At 40.4% G+C, this 25,343-nt stretch overlaps 1 protein-coding gene across 1 annotated transcript in view; it reads right to left on the bottom strand.

Moving 5' to 3' along the window:
* Nucleotides 1-833: 833 nt before the first annotated feature.
* The window catches only part of LOC111145570 (tyrosylprotein sulfotransferase 1), a 131,794-nt gene continuing 107,284 nt past the window's right edge, over nt 834-25,343 (bottom strand). The window contains exons 4-6 of the mRNA XM_022500512.1: nt 11,563-11,613; nt 3,220-3,265; nt 834-1,726 (exon numbers count right to left, since the gene is read on the bottom strand). Coding sequence (XP_022356220.1) covers nt 3,248-3,265; nt 11,563-11,613 — 69 coding nt within the window. The 3' untranslated portion in view covers nt 834-1,726; nt 3,220-3,247. The remainder of the gene's footprint in view (nt 1,727-3,219; nt 3,266-11,562; nt 11,614-25,343) is intronic.

The raw sequence follows: 25,343 nt of genomic DNA, 5'->3' as shown, positions 1-25,343 counted from the left end.
CATTGGGGAGGGTATGTGCTATGATGAGTGCTGTGGAATGTGTAAGCCCGATGATTCACAGACCTATACCCCTGGGGCAAATAATACATTAAAAGTTAATAAAAATAATTTAAAAAATAGTATGAGCCCAATAATTACACTACTGGATATTTACCCAAAGAATACAAAAACACTAATTCAAAAGGATACATGCACCCAAATGTTTACACCAGCATTCTTTACAATAGTCAAATTATGGAAATAGTCCAAGTATCCATCAATTGATGAATGGATAAGGAAGATGTGGCACACACACTAACAATGGAATATTACTTGACTATAAAAAATGATCTCCTGCCATTTGCAACAACATGGATGGAGCTAGAGAGTATAATGCTAAGCAAAGTCAGAGAAAGACAAATACCATGTAATTCCACTCCTGTGTGGAATTTAAGAAACAAACAAATGAATGAAGATAAAAAAAGAGAGCGACAAACCAAAAAACGGACTCTTAACTCTAGAGAACAAACTGATGGTTACTGGAGGGGAGAAAGGTGGAGGTGGGGGATGGATGAACTGGGACGGAGATTAAGGAGAGCCCTTGCGATGAGCACTGGGCATCATAGGGAAGTACCAAATCGCTATACTGTACACCTGAAACTAATATAACACTGTGTGTTAACTACACCAGGATTAAAATAAAAAACTTAATTAAAGCTATGATGCAGAGAAGGAATTATCTGCAATAGAGCCAACTGAAGAAACTCCGGTTTATCAGTCACCATCTGATAAGGTCTTACTGCTTCTCTGAAGTCACAGTAATGAAAACATGTAAACCACCAGAATGCTTCGCACATTTAAAGCTTTTATTTTGAAAAATAAAATACAAAAGTCATTAAGTTGTAAATGTATACAGTAATTCCTCAACTTCTCAAAAACAATACAATGATTTAAATAATTAAGATATTTAATATTATCCACATCAATACATTTAAACAGGAAGTGTTCTACAAAACATTAGAACATGTACAGATAACCTATTCCAAGATGAAACTGCCCAATTTTGCTTAGAGAATTCCATTTAAAACCCTCCCCTTAAAACAAAAGTTTGGAATCTGTCCAGAAAAGATGAGGACCAGAGCAGTGTTAACAGAAAGCACGCGCTCCCTCTGGGCTTCCTATGCAGCGGCTGTGCACGTCATGGGGGTCAAGAGTGCTGCACCGGGAAGCAGATCACTCGGGAAGGCCCAGGTGTGCATAGGCAGCGCACGCGCTCAGTGGAAGGAGGCTGGCAAGTGAGCGGGAGATGCAGGCCGCGCTCTGCTCATCTCAACGGGGGACAACCAGTCCTAGAAATCTCCCTCCTGTTGAAAGGCGGAAGTCTTCCCTGGGGCAGACAAACAGAATCCGGTTACAAGTGCGGAGACACGCTTTGTTCTCCCCTGCACCATGCTGCCTCCTTCCCAGCTGTGGTCCTGGCATAAGCCAGGTAGACAGGGAGGAGGACAGATGGTTCCGAGAGCAGCTGCCTCTGAAGCACTATCCTCCCGGAGATGCTCTGTTGCCTTCCTTGCTTCTTCCGAGTCCTTCTCTCACTGCAGGTGGCCCCTACCGGCCGCAACAAGCATATGGGGGTGCAGTGATGCTGTTGAGGCAACTCAAAGGCCGAGTCCATGGACACTTGTTCTGTCTTGTAAAGCATTCAATACGTGGGTCCCTGTGTGTGCATCTCATGGACGGAAGTGATCTATAAGAGGTGTGGTTACTGCTGTTACATACATCTACAGAGCGTGGGTCTAGCACCTAGCATTTCCTCCTTAGCAAAAAGGTAGTCATAAATCTTGAAACCTATTCATATTATTAGCTCAAAGTCTTCCATGATTTTGACATGGCATAGCAGTGTTCATGTGCTTTTTCATTCTATTATCCATTAACCTAGCAAGTCATAAAAATCTGACTCAAATCATTCAGTCTTCATTTTCTCATCAGTACAACAGGGATAATACCACCTACTTGCCAGAGTGGTTTGAACCTTGAAAGAATTCACTCATATATGTACATATATGAATATAATATTATATATTACATAGTGTGTCATATAATACATATGTCATTTTTAAAAAAGATTTTATTTATTTATTTGACACAGAGACATAGCAAGAGAGGGAACACAAGCAGGGGGAGCAGGAGAGGGAGATGCAGACCTCCCATAGAGCAGGGAGCCCGATGTGGGGCTCAATTCCAGGACCCCGAAATTATGACCTGAGCCGAAGGCAGACACTTAACGACTGAGCCACCCAGGCACCCCTGTATATGGCATTTATATATTACATATATAAAATGCTTGATATTCTATGCCTTGAATAGAGTATGCAGTCAATACATTGTTATTATATAAAATAAAACAGCAAGCAAAACTATAAGAAAAAAATCAGTTTTTTAAAAAAGTTTTTCAAGTTCCAAATGATCTAAGGCATTACCACATCATTCAGAACAAAACAGAATCTTAAGGAATTGCGGGAAAGGGGCATGAGCTCTGAGAAGCTACGTTAGGAGGTCTGGGTTCAGAAACCAGCTTTTCCACTAATTGGCTGGTGTCCCTGGACATGTACCTGATGATACTCAGATATAAAGGGGACTGATAGGCATGGCTGGCCTAGCCCAACTGTAGCCCCCACCTACAAGAGACAATGTAGGTTACCAACATAAGATCTCATCGTACATTAAAACCAGCAAGCACAGACTTGACCAATTTCCAAAAATACTTTTGTAAAAACACTTCCACATCCAGCATGCACAGAAGCAGCACAGGGTGGTGGAAGAAGCTTTCACCTTCCCGTGATGTCACTCTGACAAATAACCTGCTCAGTTTCCTTATCTGCAAACAGGTTACTGGGATTAATGGTCTCCAGATTTCTTTCAGCTAACATATCTTAGTATCTTATACTCCTCCTCATATTAAAAATAAAAACTAACACTGTTTGAATGCTTACTAGGTGCCAAGCTTTTTGTAGACATTATTATGCTCAATTCTTACTACTACTCTCTTACTAATCTTGTCCTTGTTTTGCAGATGAGGAAGCTAAGACACAGAGAAGGCATTTGCTCAATGCCACAGAGCCCAGATTCCAACTCAGGCCAAAGGACTCCAGAGCTGTGTTCTCCACTCCAGCCATACTGCCTCCTAAGAGAGCTTAAGCAGGGAAACCCAAAGGCCAAAGAATGTCCCCCAACTCTCACCTCATGTATGGAAGAGGTTCCGGCTCTGCTACTCCACTTCCTCAGTCTGTCAAAGGAAGCAAAAGATATTTTAAAAGACCTTGAAGTTGGTCAGGATGAAAAGTGACTATTCCTGTGGAAATATCAGGGGTAGCTTGTTGGCTCTGATCACAGATTTTCCAATGAACTCAGTCTGCTACAACTATAGAATAAAGAACGTGACTGGCCTGTCTCTAGTTCCTGGTAGGGAGACTCTAAATTCTTGGATTTCCCGGGTAAAGGGAATGTCTTCATTATTCAGGAGCTGCTTGGATCATACCTGAGTTTAAGCTACGAGATGAGATAACTCAGGATGGAAGCTGGTCACACAAAAATCACGCCTGTGATTAGAGACTTGGGACTCTGAGCCAGCCCAGCCTCAGGGGAGCGGATGACCGGGATTGACTTCAACTACATGGTCAATGATTCAATCAATCACGTCTATGTAATTAGATCCCAATAAAAACTATGGATGCTGCAGTTCAGTGAATGCACAGATGTGCTGCTGAGGGGGAGAAGTACCCCGATTTGTGGGGAATGGGCACAGCTCTGTGTCTGAGACCCTTGTAGCCCTGTCTCCTCATTTGGCTGATCCTGATTTGTGTCCTTTATAAAACTGTAAGTACAGCACTTCGCTGAGTTCTGTGAGCCACTTTAGCTATACCAAACCTGAGGGTTCTGTGATGTTTCAATTTTCTCATTTATTATAAGTTAAATAAAAGTCTTTTACAGCCTTTTTCTAAGTATTTGTGTGTGGGATGCCTTAAACTAACCACAGTAAGGGGCTTAAAGTTCCTAGTAAGGCTTTTGAGCAATTTTTTTCCCGACCGATTTGTAGGAATCCTCTATAGTCTACAAATGAATCCTTTGTTTCAAATTATTTTATCCCACTTAAGGTATACTTTTATACTCTTTATGATGCTTTCTAATAAGTAAATATTATCAATTTTAATGGAGCCAAATTATCCATTTTAAAATTAATAATTAGTGTTTTTTATGATCTAAGAAATCCTTCCCTCTTAAGTTCACGAAGATATTCTCCTTTGTGGTCTCCTAAAAACTTTATTATTTTGCCTTTAACGTTTAGGTTTATAATTGGCCTGGATATGATTTTTGTGTATGCTGCGAAGCAGAGGTATCCCTTTAATTTTAGACTCAAATTTCCTTTCTTGATTCCTTCAAACTTATTATGCAAAACAGTCTTTGGATTTGACATTCCTTCAAGACTTGCCTCTTGGGTTATTCTCTGGCTCCAACTGCCACACCCTACAAGTGACTGATGGCTTGTTCATGACCCCATCCAGGTTTTGGGGGCATCACGCCTAGCCCAGGCTCCGGGCCCAGGGCCCCCTTGTCTGTAAAAATTGATCAGTCTTCAAGGGAGATCAGAAGTTCCTTAAAAAGACCTTTTTTCTCTCTGACTCTTGAGGACTCATTCCAACTTCTCACCCACGATAGAAATTGAGTAAACATTTGCTGAATAAATAAAATGAATGAATGGGAGGATTAAAACTGAACATAACGCTAATAAGAATATGCCTTGGAAGTAGTATGAAATTCTCAAGTAATACTAATATCAACCACTAATGGCTGACTGTTATTGGACAAGGATCTGAGAAGACAGAGCCTTCAACCCTGGAATGAGATGCAGCTTCTCCTACAGGGCCCAGCCCACTCAGTCCAGGCTCGCTTCAGGCAACACGACTTCACAGAGTCTGTGAGGAGGTATGCCTCCCTCACCAATCCTTATCTGGAATGATTTTAGAAACCAAGTTCAGTGCTGAGTCTTCATTTCCTATTTACAAGCCAATTACTGATAGCAACAGCCTAGTGGCAACATGTATTATCACTAGGCTAGAAAGGGAAGTTGTCTGCTGGGCTCCAGGAGTTAATAATTTTCCCCACTACTATATGGAAATGGCCGATGATGCTCAAATGCAAGACATTCTGGGCTACTTCAGCACACAGTGTTGGCCTAACACTGCCTGTTTCTCTTCAACTCAAGAGACAATACTGAAACCAAAGTAAGTGAAGGTGTGACATTACAAGGATAACTCTAGATCTGTTTTAACTAGTCTCTTAAACAGTAAACATTACAATTTTCAAACTTTCACTGTCCTTTCCCAACTTGGGGGCTTTGCAGTGGAGGGAGAAAGGCTATGAATATAATGTATTTACAAGTCTCCTAGCCTCCCAATAAGACAAGTTAAAAGGCCATGGATGTATATATGATAAGAACAACAGATGGCTGTACAGTTTTATTTCAAGTTACATATCCGAAGGCTGGAGCAGATTCACCAAGGCAGGCTTCTGGTTCTTTTTCTCTTCTTCTCCATTTATGGTTTAATGTTTTGTATTGCTCTCTCCTTTTTTTAAAAGTAAGTATTTCTTCTTTATTTTTAAAAATTAACATATAATGTATTATTTGTTTCAGGGGTACAGGTCTGTGATTCATCAGTCTTACACAATTCACAAGGCTCACTGCAGCACATTCCCTCCCCAATGTCCATCACCCAGCCTCCCCAACCCTTCCACCCCCCTCCACTCCAGCAACCCTCAGTTTGTTTCCTGAGATTAAGAGTCTCTTATGGTTTGTCTCCTCCCTGGTTTCGTCCCATTTCATTTTTTTTCCCTTTCTTTCCCCATGATCCTCTGCCTTGTTTCTCAAATTCCACATATCAAGCAAAATCATATGATAATTGTCTTTCTCTGATTGACTTATTTCACTTAGCATAATACCCTCTAGTTCCATCTACTTCATTGCAAAGCAAGATTTCATTTTTTGATGGCTGCATAATATCCCATGGTGTATATATACCACATCATCTTTATCCATTCATCTGCCAATGGACATCTAGGCTCTTTCCATAGTTTGGCTAGTGTGGACATTGCTGCTATAAACACTGGGGTGCGTGTGCCCCTTAGGGTCACTAATTTGTATTTTTGGGGGTAAATACCCAATAGTGCAATTGCTGGGTCACAGAGTGGTTCTATTTTCAACATTTTGAGGAACCTCCCTACTGTTGTCCAGAGTGACTGCACCAGCTTGCATTCCAAACCAACAGTGTAGGAGGGTTCCCCTTTCTCCGCATCCTTGCCAACATCTGTCATTTTCTGACTTGTTAATTTCAGCCATTCTGACTGCTGTGAGGTGGTATCTCACTGAGTTTTGATTTGTATTTCCCTGATGCCAAGTGATGTGGAGCACTTTTTCATGTGTCTGTTGGCCATTTGGATGTCTTCTCTGCAGAAATGTCTGTTAGTATCTTCTGCCCATTTCTTAGATTATTTGATTATTTGAATTTGGTAAGTTCTTTATAGATTTTGGATACTAGCCCTTTATCTGATATGTCATTTGCAAATATCTTCTCCCATTCTGTTGGCTGTCTTTTGGTTCTGTCAACTGTTCTCTTTGCTGTGCAAAAGCTTTTTATCTTGATGAAGTACCAATATTTCATTTTCCCCTTGATTCCCTTGCCTTTGGCAATGTTTCTAGGAAGAATTTGCTGTGATAGGTTGAAGAGGTTGCTGCTTGTGTTCTCCTCAAGAATTCTGATGGATTCCGGTCTCACATTGAAGACTTTCATCCATTTTGAGTCTATTTTTGTGTGTGGTATAAGAAATGGTCCAGTTTCAGTCTTCTGCATGTGGCTGTCCAATATTCCCAACATCATTTGGTAAAGAAACCTTTATTCCATTGAACATTCTTTCCTGCTTTGTTGAAGATTAGTTGACCACAGAGTTGAGGGTCCATTTCTGGGCTCTTTATTCTGTTCCATTGATCTATGCATCTATTTTTGTGTCTATACCATACTATCTTGACGATTACAGCTTTGTAATATAGCTTGAAGTCCGGAATTGTGATGTTGGCAGCTTTCCTTTTCTTTTTCAATCTTCTTCTGGCTATTTGGGGTCTTTTCTGGTTCCATACAAATTTTAGGATTGTTTGTTTCATTTATGTGAACAAATCAAAAGTATTTTGATAGGGATTGCATTAATATGTAGGTTGCTATCAGCAGTATAGACATTTTAACAATATTTGTTCTTCCAAACCATGAGCATGGAACGTTTTTCCATTTCTTTGTGCCTTCCTCAATTTCTTTCATGAGTATTCTATAGTTTTCTGAGTACAGATCCTTTGTCTCTTTTGTTAGATTTATTCTTAGGTATCTTATGGTTTTGGGTGCAACTGTAAATGGGATTGACTCCTTAGTTTCTCTCTCTCCTGTAGCATTGTTGGTGTATAGAAATGCAACTGATTTCTGTGCATTGATTTTATATCCTGACACTTTACTGAATTCCTGTATGAGTTCTAGCAGTTTTGAGGTGGAGTCTTTTGGGTTTTCCACTTAAAGTATCATATCATCTGCAAAGAGTGAGAGTTTGACTTCTTATTTGCCAATTCAGATGCCTTTAATTTATTTTTGTCATCTGATTGCTGAGGCTAGGTCTTCTAGCACAATATTGAATAGCAGTGGTGATAGTGGACATTCCTTTGGTCTTCCTGACCTTAGGGGAAAGCTCTCAGTTTTTTCCTACTGAGAATGATATTCGCTGTGGCTTTTTCATAGATGACTTTGATGATATTGAGGTTTATGTACCCTCTATCCCTACACTGTGAAGAGTTTTGATCAAGAAAGGATGGTGTACTCTGTCAAATGCCTATTCAGCATCTATTGAGAGTATCATATGGTTCTTGTTCTTTTTTTTATTAATGTAGTGTATGACACTGATTGATTTGCAGATGCTGAACCAACCTTGCAGCTCAGGAATAAATTCCACTTGGTTGTAGTGAATAATTTTATTAATATGCTGTTGGATCCTATTAGCTAGTATTTTGGTGACAATTTTTGCATCCATGTTTATCAGGGGTATTGGTCTGTAATTCTCCTTTTTGATGGAGTCTTTGTCCGGTTTTGGGATCAAGATAATACTGGCCTCAAAATGAGTTTGGAAGTGTTCCTTCTCAGGAATAGGTATAATTCTTCTTTAAATGTTTGGTATAATTCCCTGGGAAGCCATCTGGCCCTGGGCTCTTGTCTCTTGGGAGATTTTTGATGACTGTTTCAGTCTCCTTACTGGTTATGGGTCTTTTCTTCCTGGTTCAGTTTTGGTCATTTATATGTCTCTAGGAATGCATACAATTCTTCCAGATTGTCAAATTTGCTGGTGTATACTTGCTCATAATATGTTCTCATAATTGTTTGCATTTCTTGGTGTTGGTTGTGATCTCTCCTCTTTCATTCATGATTTTATTAAATTGGGTCCTTTCTCTTTTCTTTTTGATAAGTCTGGCCAGCGGTTTATCAATCTTATTAATCCTTTCAAAGAACCAGCTCCTAGTTTTGTTAATCTGTTCTACTGTTCTTTTGGTTCCTATTTCATTGATTTCTACTCTGATCTTTATTATTTCTCTTCCCCTGCTGGGTTTCAGCTCTCTTTGCTATGCTTTCTCCAGCTCCTTTAGGTGTAGGGTTAGGTTGTGTACTTGAGACCTTTCTTGTTTCTTGAGAAAGGCTTGTATTGCTATATCCTTTCCTCTCAGGACCGCCTTTGCTGCATCCCAAAGACTTTGAACAGTTGTGCTTTCCTTTTCTTTTGTTTCCATGAATTTTTAAAATTCTTTAATTTCCTGGTTGAGCCATTCATTCTTTAGTAGGATGCTTTTTAACCTCCACGTATTTGAGTTCTTTCCAACTTTCCTTTTGTGATTGAATTCTAGTTTTGAAGCACTGTGGTCTGAAAATATGCAGGGAATGATCCCCATTTTGTGGTACCAGTTGAGAGCTGATTTGTGACCCAGGATGTGATCTATTCTGGAGAATGTTCCATGTGCACTAGAGAAGAATGTGTTTTCTGTTGCTTTGGGATGGAATATTCTGAATGTATCTGTGAAGTCCATGTGGTCCAGTGTGTCATTCAAAGCCCTTATTTCCTTGTTAATCTTTTGCTTAGATGATCTGTCCATTTCAGTGAGGGGGGGTGTTAAAGTGCCTACTATTATTGTATTATTATTGATGTGTTTCTTTGTGTTAATTGGCTTATATAATTGGCTGCTCCCATGTTAGGTGCATAAATATTTACAACTGTTAGATCTTCTTGTTGGATAGAACCTTTAAGTATGATATAGTGTCCTTCCTCGTCTCTTATTACAGTGTTTGGTTTAAAATCTAATTTGATTGCCACCCCAGCTTTCTTTTTATGTCCATTACTATGACAAATGGTTTTCTACCCCCTCATTTTGAATCTGGAGGTGTCTTTGGATCTAAAATGAGCCTTTTGCAGACAGTGTAATGGTGGGTCTTGCTCTTTTATCCAATCTGATATCCTGTGTCTTGGGGAATTTAGCCCATTTACATTCAAAGTAACTATTGAAAGATATGAATTTAGTACCCTGTATTGCCTGTAAGGTGACTGTTAAGATATACTGTCTCTGTTCCTTCCTGGTCTATGTTACTTTTGGGCTTTCTCTTTGCATAGAGGACCACTTTCAATATTTCTTGTGGGGCTGGTTTGGTGATCACAAACTCTTTTAGTTTCTGTTTGTCCTGGAAGCTTTTTATCTCTCCTTCTATTTTCAATGACCGCCTGGCTGGATATAGTAGTTTTAGCTACATGTTCTTCTCATTTACTACCCTGAATATATCATGCCAGTCCTTTCTGGCCTGCCAGGTCTTTATGGATAGGTCTGCTGCCAATCTAATGTTTCTCCTCTTGTAGGTTTCAAACCCCTTGTCCCAAACTGCTTTCAGGATTTTCTCTGTCTCTGAGATTTGTAAGTTGCACTAATATATGTTGGGGTATTGACCTATTTTTATTCATTTTGAAGGGATTCTCTGTGCCTCTTGGATTTTGATGGCTGTTTCCTTCCCCAAATTAGGGAGGTTCTTTGCTATAATTTGCTCTAATATATCTTCTGCCCCCTCTCTTCTTCCCAATTCTAATATTGTTTCACTTTATGGTATCACTTATCTCTCTAATCTCACTTATCTCTCTATTCTCTCCTTGTGATCCAATAGTTGTTTATCTCTCTTTTTCTCAGCTTCTTTATTCTCCATCATTTGGTCTTCTAGATCATAATTCTCTTTTCTGCCTCATTTATCCTAGCAGTTGGAGCCTCCATTTTTTATTGCACCTCATTAATAGCCTTTTTTATTTCGACTTGGTTAGTTTTATTTATCCAGGAAGGGATTCTCTAGTATCTTCTATGCTTTTTTCAAGCCGAACTAGTATCTTTATAATTGTTATTCTGAACTCTAGTTCCGACATCTTATTAATGTCCATGTTGATTAGTTCCTTGGCAGTCGATACTGTTTTTTTTCCCCCTGAGGTGAGTTTTTCCTTTTTGTCATTTTGTCCAGAGAATAACAGATGAACAAGAGAACAAAATGCTACAAGGGTAACAGTGACCTAGAAAAATATACACTAAGCAAATCAGAAGAGATCTGGAACCAGGGGGTTAAAAAAAAAAAAAAAAAAAAGAATATGATCTGGCTGGTCAATAGGACAGAGCCACCCATTAGCTTTTGAATTATTTTGGTCTGTTAGAAGAAACTGCCTCCCAAAATTTTAAATAAAGGAAAACTTAGATATATAGAAAAATAAGGGTAAATACAATGAAGGGATGGAATAGGACTGTAAAAATGAAAATTAGAAAAGATTTTAAAAAAGGAATTGGTAAGAAGTTGATTGAAAAAAGAAAGAAGAAAGATTTAAAAAAAGGGGGGAGAATATGATCAGTCAGATTAACAGAACAAAACCATACACTAGATTTAGGGTATATTTTGGTCTGTTAGAAGAATCTGCATCCTAAAATTTTAAAGAAAGAAAAACTTATATATATATAATACACACACACACACACACACAAAAGTTAAATACAATGAAGGGACAGATTATGACTTCCAGAAAGTGGTCATTTTTCTGTTCATAGAGTTGTTGCTATTCTTTTCTTAAATCTCCTGTTGAGTTCGTAGGTGTTCAGAATGGCTTGATAACTCTCTAGCTGAATTCTTGGGACCAGATGAAATTTAGGTCTCCTATTCCTCCTCCATCTTGGAGCCTGCTTACCAGGCTTCTTATATGTGGAATACTGTATGGTTTATAAGTCACCTCCAGCAATCAGATTTTAGTCATCAATAAAGTAGTTCCCTAATTCTGGAAGACACTGACACTGAGCTCTCTCAAATTAAGGCTGTGTTAAAGTACTGTTAAAACCAACAGTTACCAGAGGCCAATTTTTACCACCAGCACAGCACTCTTTAAAAAGATCCCTCTGACACAAGAGCCCATCTATCACATTAAGAACAGAAGCAGATACAGTACCTGAGGTTTTTCTTTAAGAAATTCAGGGAGCTGAAATTCTCCTTTATAGACCTGGAAAAAAAAAAAAAGCCAACTGTGAATTTAAGGAAACAGTGTCATCATCACTTCATGATACTTGCAATGCCTGATGGTGGATGGATTTACTGCTTCATTCTTAGTGAGTTTTAGAATGGGAGGGAAACCTGTTAGTTTAAAAACAGTTAGCATTGAAGGACTGAGTGAAATTCCCATTCACTCTGGTCTCAACTGTTGTACATTTGCCTGTGTGCTCCCAAATGTGGGTTGGCTGGGAGAGGCCTCAGAGTATCTGAAGTAGAAAAAAGCATCCTAACATTCCAAGCCCCAATCATTTTAGCTGAGCGAGAAAGCAAGCCCTGGGCCATCTCTCTCAAGCAACCAACAGAGAATTCACACAATTCAGGAACAGACTCCTCCTGATATCCTTTTGAAATCTTCACCATTACAAATCTTAGATTTATTCCAAATTTACTTTTCTTTCTGGCTTTTTTCTTTCTTTCTTTCTTTCTTTTTTTTGTTAAAGATTTTATTTATCTGAAAGAGAGAGAGAGAGAAAAATAGTGATAGTGATAGCAAGAGAAAGCACGAGCAGAGAGAAGTGGGAGAAGCAGTTTCCCTGCTGAGCAGGGAGCCTGATGCAGGGCTTGATCCCAGGACCCTGGGATCATGACCTGAGCCAAAGTCTTACCTAACTCACCCACCTAGGTGCCCCCTGCCAATTTACTTTTCTTAATGTCCTCTATATTCTCATAATAATTTGAATATTAGATATGAAATGATATATAAAGTTATATACTTTTAACCTCATAAAATCTTATAATTAAAAACTTACCCTTTAAAAAAAAATTTTATTTATTTGAGGAGCACCTGGGTGGCTCAGTCATTAAGTGTCTGCCTTCGACTGAGGTCATGATCCCAGGGTCCTGGGATCGAGTCCCACATCCGGGGTCCCTGCTCAGAGGGAAACCTGCTTCTCCCTCTCCCACTCCCCCTGCTTCTGTTCCCTCTCTCCCTGTGTGTCTGTCAAATAAATAAATAAATAAATCTTTAAAAAAAATTTTTATTTATTTGAGAGAGAGAGCTTGAAAGGGGAAAAGGTCAGAGGGAGAAGCAGACTCCCCATAGAGCTGGGAGCCTGATGTGGAACTTGATACAGGGACTGTGGGATCATGACCTGAGCTGAAGGCAGTTGTTTAACCAACTGAGCCACCCAGGTGCCCTACCCTTTTTAGTATATAAAATTAGGTTACTTTATTTTATTTTAAATAATTTATTTATTTTTAACTCAGAGAGAGAGAGCGTGTGCAAAAGCAGGGGGAGTGGCAGGCAGAAGGAGAAGCAGGTTCCCTGTTGAGCAGGGAGCCAGATGTGGGACTTGGTCCCAGGACCCTAGGATCATGACCTGAGCCAAAGGCAGCCACTTAACCTGCTGAGCCACCCAGGCATCCTTAAAATTATGTTTTAATACAAGCGATATTAAGGAAGTAACTTTAAAAAATAACACCATTTACAACATCGAAAAACCCCCACCAGATACCTAAGAATAAATCTACACAAGATGTATAAGATCTTTACACAGAAAACTATAAAACATTATTGAGAGAAATTAAAGACCAAATAAATAGAGAGACCACTTACAGGGGTTAAAAGATTCAATATAGTAAGGATGTTCATTCTCCTCAACAAAGGAATTCCAATCAAAATTCTAGCATACATTTTTTTTAAAAGATTTTATTTATTTACTTATTTGACAGAGATCACAAGTAGGCAGAGACGCAGGCAGAGAGAGAGAGGGGGAAGCAGGCTCCCTGCTGAGCAGAGAGTCCAATGCGGGGCTCGATCTCACGATCCTGGGATCATGACCTGAGCCGAACGCAGAGGTTTTAACCCACTCAGCCACCCAGGTACCCCAATTCTAGCACACTTTTTTGGGCAGGGGGGCAGGGGTGATTTTAAGGTGATTGCAAAAGTTATACGGAAATGCACAGGGCCAAGAATAATCAAAGTAATCTTAAAAAGAACAAAGTGGGGGACTTACTCTACTAGATATTAAGACGTATTGTTATACAGCTATAATAAGCCAATTATATATCTTCATACATATACACACATAGAGTTATAATTCTTATAATATATTTTAATATATATTATTACATATATAAAGATAATAATTAAGTTAGACTGAAGACAGAAAAGCTTTGGTACAAATATGGACAAACATATCAATGAAACAGAATGAAGAACCTAGAAACAGACCCTTGTATACAAATACTTGGTTATTGATTAAGATGGCATTGTAAGCAATGCAATTAGAATGAATAAATAAATAAATGTGGTATATAATGATACTGAATAGCAATTAAGAAAAATAAACTACTGCTATGATAATAACATAGATGAATCCCAACACATAATGACGAGGGGGATAAAAGCCAGGCCCCTAAAAATGACATATGTGTCTCCATTTAAAATACTTCAAAGTTTATAAAATGGCAAAACAACTTCATGATGTTAGAAATCAGGATACTGTTTACTCTGGGGAGGAGGGAGGTGGTCGTGATTGGGAAGGAGATGAAAGAGGCTTCCAGGGTGCTGGAAATTTTCAGTCTTTATATGGGTATCAATTGTGAAGGTGTACTCATTTTTTCTTAAAAGGATTTTTATTTATTTATTTATTTATTTATTTGTCAGAGAGAGAGAGGGGGCAAGCACAAGCAGGGGGAGTAGCAGGCAGAGGGAGAAGCAGGCTCCCCGCTGAGCAAGGAGCCTGGCAAGGGACTCAATCCCAGGACACTGGGATCATGACCTGAGCTGAAGGCAGACACCGAACCAACGGAGCCACCCAGACGTCCCAGGTTGTATCATTTACAGAGCTATGATTTGTGTAATTTTTCTGTAAGTTATACTTCAAGAACAAAACTGAACAAATTAAGCCAGTAACTAATGCTAAAAATTTACTGCTAACACACACAAACACACACTCTTTAAATACCAGGATGTTTGTTTCAACACTGCAAAAGCAAAAAAGCTAGGAACTATTTGTGCCAATCCAAAGTAAAGAAGGTCTCCATGAGCCAAAGTTCGATAATTGCTGAACTTGAGAAAGTATGGTGAGAAACTACAGATGGTTACTGGGAAGACAGTCACTGAGTAGTCTCTCCGAGCAAAAATAAAGCTTCTGAATGATGAAACCTAAAGCCCACAGACCTAAGGGATTCTTCCTTGGTTATAAGATGACTGATCGACTTCTAAAAGCAGCACTCCCTCTGAAACTCAGAGAATGAATGTGTTTTTGCCTGTCTCTTTCTCTGCAGTTTCTGAAACCTGCTCCATTCTTTACTGTCCCATAGACGCCTACATTAAACAGAGATGTCGGACTTTTGGATGCAGGCACGTCTTCAGAGACGCATCACGGTGGAAGTTAAGGGGGTGCAGGATAACAACACCGCATCCACCAGGGCTGTTTCAAAAGCTACTAGCATCTCTCTCAGACCCTAGAATAATCCCAGGTCATGGGGGCGGCGGCGGGGGCAGCGGGGGGTCTGGTCTAGTTGCTCCCTGAAGAATCTGCATGTAAGAATCCTTTCTGTTCTACCCTATCACCACAGCCCCAAAATTGTTCCAGCTTCCTGCACAGTGCTCCTCGCACCCCCAGTTTACTGAGCTATAACTGACATACAACATCGTATTACTTTCCGATTAGCTTTCTTTTTTTTTTTTTTAAGATTTTATTTATTTATTTGACAGAGAGATCACAAGCAGGCAGAGAGAGAGGAGGAAGCAGGCTCCCCTAGAGAGCAGAGAGCCCGATGCGGGGCTCGATCCCAGGACCCTGAGATCATGACCTGAGCCGAAGGCAGCGGCCCAACCCACTGAGCCACCCAGGCGCCCCTCCGATTAGCTTTCTGATGTAGGAAGTATCTAAGCCCCTGGAGTGTGTTTCATGTTAATTCTGACTTCCACTGTGCCCGTCTGCAAGCGCACACTAGAACCAGTGCAGGGGCTCAAGCCAAGTGGACGTTTTTCTTGTTCCTCTTTGTGTTTTTCTTCCCCTACCAGATTCTCGGGTGTCTCTCCTTCTCCCTCTTTCAGGGGTCCCAGGCCCCACCTTCCAAGCCCCTGGGGCATACGCTGCTCAGGCTTAGTTAGGGTCCTGTGTCCCGGCTGCATCACTGAACAGAACAAGGCTCATTTGTACCTAGTCCCTCTTTCAGTTAGTGGGTTAGGCCCCCACGCAACTTTTCTTATATTCTTCATATCCTCGGACTCCAAAAACTGGCTCTCCTCTCCTTTAGCTAGGCTCTTCTACCAGAATTCAAGCAGAAGGTTTAGTGAAAGCCCAGGGGGTTACACAGCACTTCGCTGGCAGAGTGAGGCTTAGAAGGCCCTCCCCCAGCACTGTCATTAACAAATCTTACAGTTAAATCTTCCCTTTTCTCAGTTCACTAGCAAGGCACGACAGAAAAGATGAGTGGGAACATGAAATATTTAAGAGTCTTCCAGGAAGCTATAGTTCCAGAGAGATAAGGCTTATATGAAGGGGGGAACACCCCAAATTACATGTCACAAATTTCATAAAAACAAACCAAAAAGGGGTCAGGATAAGACATCAGATAAAAGGCTCTATCAAAAAATACGTGGAAAGCTGCCTCCCTTCATTATCCTTTAGGGAACAAATGCTTCAAAAGAGAGAAACTATGGCACATATAAGAACACTTTCTATTGACGAAGCAATTCCTAGTTAGCGTAGGAAACCCAGCACTACGTTGCCTGTAAAAACTGCAAAGTCAGGGATGGAATTTCCTTTGGTTAAATGAACAGTAATTTCGGACATGCTATTCTCTGGTACTAATGGACTGAGGACTGTGCTTGACAGCAATGAGCCAGGCACTCAGAATCCAAACATTCCTACAGATCCCTCTCACCTCAAGCCCTAAAGGCATGATGAGAGGTAAAAAGTAGGCTCCTGACATGGAGGGCGCACTGGGAAATAAAAGTAGTAAGAACGGCAGTTAACAGTACTGCCTCAGGTTCGGGTTAAGTGCGTGCTTCCTATGTATTATCTCACTGAATCCCACAGTCTCTGCAGGGAGGTGTTATTTATTTTACAAATGAAGCAACTAAGTCACAGAGAATTAAGTAGTTTGTCCACTGTAGTGAAATGGGAAGCAAATAGGTACCATGATTGAACTTGCATTCTAAAAGGATCACCCTAATTGCTCTGTTTACATTGTAGAGGGCCTAGGACAGCAGTATGGAGGTTACAGCAGTAATCCAGCCAAGAGAGGATGACAAGGAGGTGGTGAGAAGTGGTAAGTATGTCGGTCTTTATTTTTCTATATTATACAGATCAGATGTGGGGTGTGACAGAGCAGAAGTCAAGGATAATTCCATGGTTTTTGGCCTAAGCAACTATTAGTGGAAATATGGAGTTGCCATTAACTGAATTAGGAAATGTTCTGGCTCCAGCATATTTTTCAGGGGGAAGATCAGTAGCTTAGTTTTGGGTATGTTAAGCTTGAGATGTCTACTGGACGATAAATGAAAATGTCAAGTCACCAACTGGATATACAAGCCTAGAGTTCATAGAAGCCTGGGTTGGGATATATGTATTTGAAAATCATCAATTTACAGATGGTATTTAAAGCCTTGATACCTGAAAAGATAACCCAGGGGCTCAGGGTAGAGAAACAACAGCAGAGGACTTAAGACTGAGATACGGGGGCATTCTGGCATTAAGTCAGGCAGAAGTGGAAGAAACAGCAAAGACTGAAAAGAAGCTACCAGTAACACAGAAGGAAAACTTAAAAAGTGGTGTCCTTAAAACCAAGTGAAGGAAACCTATCGAGGAGGAAGTAATCAACTGTACCAAAAAGAGGCTGGGAGCTAAGACGGTAATTGACCACTCGATATAGCAACATGAAGGTCACCATCAATATGACAAGAGCAAATTAAGTAGAATGGTAGCTATAAAATTCTGTATGGAGTGGATGTAAAATAGAAAATGGACAGGAACTGGAGACAAGGGAGTACAGAAAACGTCAGTTCTGATGTAAAAGGAAGCAAAGAAATGAACGGCAGGGGTGGGACAACTAGATCAAGAAGCACGGGGCTGTGTGTGTATGTTAAGACAGAAGACCTAAGGGATTATCTGTTTGTTGACAGGAAAGATCCTGTTGGAGAGCAAAATCCGATGATGCAGGAGACGTGGGGAGATGGAACTGGGTACCCAAGGGAAGGAAATGCCTTCAGATAGGAGCATGGACGTTGACTCCTGTTACCCACTTTCTATTATGAGAGATGAGGGTATCAGGGCTGCGACACTCCCCTTCTACTACTCTCTCAAAAACTACATAATAATTTCTGGTTAAAGTCACATTCTGTAAGTTTCCACTATTATGACAATATAAATATCAACATATTTACATTTTCTTACACAACTTATTTGTTGTTATTGTAGCTAAAGTTAATAATAACCTCATATATTTTTAAATTAGACTCGAGTTTTTAAGAGTTTTTTTTAAAGATTTTATTTATTTATTTGACAGGATGAGAGAGATCACAAGTAGGCAGAGAGACAGGCAGAGAGAGAGAGGGGAAACAGGCTCCCTGCTGAGCAGAGAGCCCAATGCAGGGCTCGATCCCAGGACCCTGAGATCATGACCTGAGCCCAAGGCAGACGCTTACCCCCCAGGCTACCCAGGTGTCCCTAGACTCTAGCTTTTAGAGCAGTTTTAGGTTTACGGAAAAACTGAGCGGAAAGTACAATCCCCATGTGTCCTCCCTCTCCTATTAAAATCTTGAATAACTGCAGTACATTTGTTGCAATTAATGAACTGGGATTCACTGACCGTTACTAATTAAAGTCTTTAGTTTGCACTAGGGTTCACTCTTTGTGTTGTACTTTCTATGGGTTTTGATGAATGCATAATGACAGATATCCACTGTCCATTAAATGCAGAATAGTTCCGTTACCATAAAAACCCCATGCCCCACTTACTTATCCCTCCTTACCTTCCCCCAATCTTTTTATTATCTTCAATTTTGCCTTTTCACAATGTCATAGAGTTGGAATCATAAAGTATGCAGCCTTTTCTTTTTTTTATAAGAGATTTTTTAAAAAAAGATTTTATTCATTTGAGAGAGAAAGAGTGCACGCACAAGCTGGGGGAGGCAGAGAGAGAGGGAGGAGCAGACTCAATGGAGGGAGCCCAATGCAGGGCTCGATCTCAGGACCCCACGATCATGACCTGAGCCGAGGATAGACATTTAACCAACCGAGGCACTGAGGTGGCCCTCTATAGCGTTTCCTTTTGAGTCTGTCAGTTCCCTCTCTATGCCTACATTTCCCCGGTGTTCTTGCATGTTAGCCATTTTCCCATCAAAGTCCTTAGCATATTCATCATAGCTATTTTAAGATTTTTTTTTAATTTATTTATTTGTTAGAGAGAGAGAGAAAGAGAGTGAGCACAGGCAGACAGAGCGGCAGCAAAGGCAGAGGGAGAAGCAGGCTCCCCGCCGAGCAAGGAGCCCGATGTGGGCCTCGATCCCAGGACGCTGGGATCATGACCTGAGCCGAAGGCAGCCGCTTAACCAATTGAGCCACCCAGGCGTCCCTTATCATAGCTATTTTAAATACCCAGTCTGATAATTCCAAAATTTCTGGCATATATGAATCCAGTTTCAATACTTTCTATTGTCTCTTCCAACTGTTCTTTTTTTTCTTTTAGCACATCTTGTAGGTTTGTTTTTGTCACAAGTGGGCATGATATACTGAGTAAAAGGGACAGGGCAAATAAGCCTTCGGTGTGCGGTTTTACGTTTATCTGGCTAGAAATCAGCCCGTGATTACTGTTTGTTGGAGCTACATATCAGAAGCTAAAATTTTTCAAGTGTCCTTGTTTTTGTACTCTTTGCTGCTCTTCTTTTAAAAGTAGAATCTGAGCATTGTAGTTCTTTTAGTAGTAACGCACTGTTACTGCACAAGAGCCTGACTGGCGTGGTGGTAGGGCATGTGTGTTTAGGGAATGGGGGAGAAATGTTCTATAATCCCATAATCACATCTAAGTATTTTAGTGAGCCTGTGTGCCTGGGTTGTGACAATTGTAAGTGCTTCTCAGCTTCCCCTCTGACTCCTTTAGGTAAGACAGGAAAACTGGAGGAGCTAGAGTTGGGTTGTTCCCTTCCCCCAAGTTGGTTGGTTAGACTTTGGCAACAGTCTACTCGAAGGCAAGCTGTTGTAAGTGTCCCGAGCTTATTTTAAAATGGTTACTTTCCCCTTCCCTCTGTCAGAGCACCAGGGGCTTTTTCTCTGATCTTCACTCTGAAAACCTTGTGGGGCTCCCTAAAGCTGTGCCCCCGGAGTTTCTGAACTCTCAATCTTTTGAACTCTCCCCGAGCTTCTGGCGATTCATCGTTTACGCGTCTACGCACTCCCAAAAGCACTGCCTTCAGCGGGAGACTTCCGCTCTAGGCAATCTACAATTCTTGGCATTTACATTCCCTCTTCCATTTTCTCCCCCTTTCCCCAAACATCCTTCCTGAATCTCTCCGTTCACTTCCATCTGAACTGCTTGTTCTCTAGCTTTCCCGCTGCGGTGTTGTCTTGGGATTTTTCTAAGAACATCCGTCTTAGGTATTCATTCTTCATACCTCTACGGCTCTGATTCCCACTTCCTTGCCCAGGTCTTCCATTTACTTGGTTAATCCTCCATCTTTGGTACATTCTTCAGTAGCTCCCGAGAAAGGGTGTAATAATAAGCAAATCTTTGGGGTACCTGGAGGGCTCAGTCAGTTGTGTCCAACTCTTTTTTTTTTTTTTTAAGATTTTATTTATTTATTTAACAGAGAGAGAGATCAAAGCAGGTAGAGAGAGAGGAAGGGAAGCAGGCTCCCGCCGAGCAGAGAGCCGGATGTGGGGCTCGATCCCAGACCTGAGATCATGACACAAGCCGAAGGCAGAGGCTTTAACCCACTGAGCTACCCAGACGCCCCAGCTGTGTCCAACTCTTGACTTCAGATCCAGTCATAGCGTCAGGGTCATGAGATCAAGCACCAAGTCAGTCTCTGCTTGAGATTCTCTACCTCTGCTCTCCCCCACCCCCTCTCTTTAAAATAAATAAATAAATCCTTTTTTTAAAAAAAAAGGCAAATCTTTTGTGATTTTGCATGTTTGAAAATGTCTTTATTTTATTCTAATACTTGATTGAAAGTTTATCTGGTTATATAATTCTAGACAAATAATTTTCTCTTTGAAATTAGAGCATTACTCCACTCTTCTATTTTCCCATGTTTGGGTTGACAAAGCTGATATGATTCTAATTGCTGGTCCTTTCTATGTGACCTCTGTTTTCACTCTAGAAGTTTGAAAAATTTTCTTTTTCTCCCTAGTGTTCTATAATTTTATGATAATGTGTCTTTTTTTGTTTTTAAAGATTTTATTTGTTTGACAGAGAGGGAGAGGGAACACAAGCCGGGGCAGTGGGGCAGGGAGAAGCAGGCTCCCCACTGAGCAGAGAGCCCGATGCGGGGCTCAATCCCAGGACCCCGGGATCATGACCTGAGCCAAAGGCAGATGCTTAATGATTGAGCCACCCAGGCATCCCATGATTATGTGTCTTGATGAGATTAGTTTTCTTCACCAACTTACTGGAGATGCATGTCCTTCTGTTTCTGGAAATGTCCTTATATTAAAACTTTGATAATTTCCTTCTTATCACTTTCTTCTTCTTCAATTAGTCAAACACTGGAATACCTAAATAAAGCTTCTAATTTTTTCCTCCCTCCAAGTCATCTGTTGGTCTTTTTGCTCTACTTTCTAGGAGATTTTCTCAACTTTACTTATTTTTTTCTTTTATTGATTTTAATTTTTATCTTATTTTACTTTATTTATTCATTTGACAGAGAGAGAGAGAGATCACAAATAGGCAGAGAGGCAGGCAGAGAGAGAGGGAAGCAGGCTCCCTGCTGAGCAGAGAGCCTGATTCGGGGATCGATCCCAGGACCCTGGGATCATAACCTGAGCCGAAGGCAGAGGCTTGACCCACTGAGCCACCCAGGCACCTTCTTTTACTGATTTTAAATTTCAGCTCTCCTATTCTTAGTTTCCAAATTTTAAATTCTCTGCTTCTGTTGTTGTTTAAAACAAAATAAAACAAAACAAAAACCATCTTGGGATGCCTGGGTGGTTCAGTTGGTTAAGTGTCTACCTTCAGCCCAGGTCATGATCCTAGGGCCCTGGGATGAGAATCCCACATCTGCCTCCTTGCTCAGCGGGGAGCCTGCTTCTCCCTCTGTCTGCTCTGCCCATTCTGCCCGCAGCAATCCGTTCTTCTGTTCTCTCTCACAAATAAACAAAATCTTTAAAAAAAAAACACAAACCATCTTGTTCTTATTCCTTCATCTTATTTCTACAAGAACATTAATTATAGTTCATTTACGTTTTCTTTTTCTCATTATATTGTTTTTCTTTCCTCTGTGATCCCTTTTTCTCTTTCTTTTGGTCTCTCTCTTTCGTGGTAGAGAAGTTCTGCAAATCTCCTGTGCATCTTGGCTGTGAAGCACAGAAAGTTGACTGCAGTTCTATAGATGAAGATTGAGGCTAACCATAGGTGTGCTTTCTCAGCCGGCTTTTTTTTGTTTTTTGGTCAGCGTTCTTTCTCCATGTACAAAGGCACACCCATACTATGTACATTCTCTGAAGTTAGGTAGATAACTTGTGTCTGGAGGCTGCAAACCACTTTTTATGGAATTGCTAAATAGAGGAACACATTCTATGTTGTACAGAGGACAAAGATTTTTTAAAAAAGGAGAGAAATGTAATTTCTCTAAATTAAGCTAAATCTTTAGCTTTACTGTTAATTTTTTGTAAGAGACTGGAGGTACAAGGAAAGACTAAGAGGTTTTAAACTGCTCCCCTCTGAGCTCTAATATCTAATACTTTGTGAGTCTGAAGGTAGTTTCTCAAAGCCTGAGTATCACAGGGATTGCTTACTCAGTTCCACCTTTGCCCTCTCTAGTAGGCCTTCCAGGTCTGTGTCTAACAAGTTTTTTTTTTTTTTTTAAAGATTTTATTTATTTATTTGACAGAGATCACAAGTAGGCAGAGTGGCAGGCAGAGAGAGGCGGGGGAAGCAGGCTGCCCGCCGAGCAGAGAGCCCGATATGGGGCTCGATCCCAGGACCCTGGGATCATGACCTGAGTTGAAGGCAGAGGCTTTAACCCACTGAGCCACCCAGGCGCCCCTGTGTCTAACAAGTTATAAAGGTTACTGCACTGCTTTTGAGCCACTCATAGAGCAAAACACTTAAAGTCTAAAAGAAATGCATGTACGTATGTGAGTTCCACATATTTAAAAGCTTTACAGCTTTTACTTGTGGTACTGATAGTGTGCTTCCATTTGAGAGGCTATGACTGGCAACAGACACAAAGTCCAAAGAAATCACTCAAATAAAAAAGTAAATTATATATGTTTTGGGCTTATAGCATACATGTGTCTTTAAATTTTAAAACAATGGTTTATGTAGAATAATGCTCCTATTCTTAGAAGTGTATGCCGAAGGAGCATGGTATCTGTAACTTTAAAATAATTTGGGGCACCTGGGTGGCTCAGTGGGTTGGGTCCTGGGATCAAGCCCCGCATCGGGCTCTCTGCTCAGTGGGGAGCCTGCTTCCCCCCCACCACCCCCCGACCTACTTGTGATCTCTGTCAAATAAATAAATAAAATCTTTAAAAAAAATTTAAAGTAATTCAGCAGCAGCAGCAGCAGCAACAAAAAAGCATGTATGTGTACATGCACATGTACATGGAGAGATGAACAGATGAAGCAAGTATGGCAAAATTTCAACTAATGATTTATGTTAAAGGCATAAGACATTCTTCAAAATTTTCTCTAAGTATGAAAAAGTTGGGGAAAATCAGGGGACCAAGACAGTTTTCAACATAACAAACAGATTAACTTTACAAAGCTAACTGGATTATAAGAAATATACAATCTGCATATGGGCTGAAACTGAGGATTACACTCAGATGTTGGCAACCTACTCTGTAAAAGGCCAGTGAGTAAATATTTAAAGCTTTGAGGGCCACACAGTCACTTTCTAAGCTACTCAATTCTGTAAACGTAGTGCAGAAACACACATAGACAATATATAAATAAACGAACACAGTGAACTCTAATAAAACTTTATTTACAAAGGCATATCACAGGCCAGATTTGGCCTGTGGGCTGTGAAGTGCCAATCCCTGCTTTCACTCAAAACCTTCTTTCAAAATAGAGAATTTTCAACAATCTCCAGAAACAGATACTAATGACCATATTATGTGCTAAGCACTATAGACTCTAGGTGTTGCTTTTGCTTATCATTTTCTATAAAATTGTGTGTGTGCGCACATACAAAGGTTAAAAGATTAGTCTCACAACCTGTGGTTTTGAGTTCAAATTTCACTGTAAACTCAAATCTAATTTATTCTTCCTTCTTTCTGTAAACCCACTATAAACTCTATAATATAATCCATCTATCCTTTTTTTCTTTTTTTCCTTTCTCCTTCCAATTCTAGACAAATGAACAAAATTGGATTAATCATAACCCTTAGTTCATGACAAACTTTCATCATTGGTCTATACTTGGTCTGCTATTTATCCTGTATTCACTGTTTTTAATAATGTAATAAGCATCCCTCTTGAGAAATTATGACTTGGTGTTTTCACATTCAGAGAAAACAGAACTCCAGCCAGATATGTTAATACAGGAAAGAATCTGGATTTTTAAATTTACATCCTTAATCCCACTGGGCTCTTGTGGCTCATTAGAAGCTTATTATCTCTGAAACACAAATATGAAACAGTTGATAACATGTATGTTTACATATTCTCATTTGTCTTAAAATATTTTAGCAGCTTTGCAAATCTCAGATTGGGTTCTTGGAGAACTCCATGGTCTTGTTTGCCTAGAAGCAACTAGGCAAATGTTATTTTCTATATCAAGAAGAAAATTAAGGGGCGCCTGGGTGGCTCAGTCATTAAGCATCTGCCTTTGGCTCAGGTCCTGATTCCAGGGTCCTGGGATCGAGCTCCGCAACTGGCTCCTTGTGCAGCAGAAGTCTGCTTCTCCCTCTCCAACTCCCCCTGGTTGTGTACCCACTCTTGATGTGTCTCTCTCTGTCAAATAAATAAATAAAATCTTTAGGGACACCTGGGTGGCTCAGTGGGTTAAGCCTCTGCCTTTGGCCTGGATCATGGTCTCAGGATCCTGGGATCGAGCCCCGCATTGGGATCTCTGCTCAGTGGGGAGCTTGCTTCCCCACCCCCCTCTCTCTGCCTGCCTCTCTGCCTATTTGTGATCTCTGTCTGTCAAATAAATAAATAAAATCTTTAGGGGCACCTGGGTGGCTCAGTGGGTTAAGCCTCTGCCTTTGGCTTGGGTCATGGTCTCAGGATTCTGGGATTGAGCCCCGCATGGGGCTCTCTGCTCAGGGGGGAGCCTGCTTCCCCCGCCTCTGCCTGCCTCTCTGCCTACTTGTGATCTTTCTCTCTGTCAAATAAATAAATAAAATCTTAAAAAAGAATTAATCAGCTCAGAAGCATGACCGTCCACTCCAATAATGTTTTTAGGAAAACAACATGTTTCAGTGTATTTATTTTTAACTGAAGTTTGAAAAGATGGGTTGGAATGTGAATTGAATTAGGAAAGTGTAATAACTGAAATAGAAACTTATTTCTATTATATAAAGCAGTTAAACATAGCAAACTTAGCATTAAGAC

This window comes from Enhydra lutris, unplaced genomic scaffold (assembly GCF_002288905.1).
Source record: "Enhydra lutris kenyoni isolate GAN:26980312 unplaced genomic scaffold, ASM228890v2 scaffoldscaffold13, whole genome shotgun sequence".
Taxonomy (NCBI): Eukaryota; Metazoa; Chordata; class Mammalia; order Carnivora; family Mustelidae; genus Enhydra; species Enhydra lutris.
This window is presented reverse-complemented; position numbering and strand designations above follow the sequence as displayed.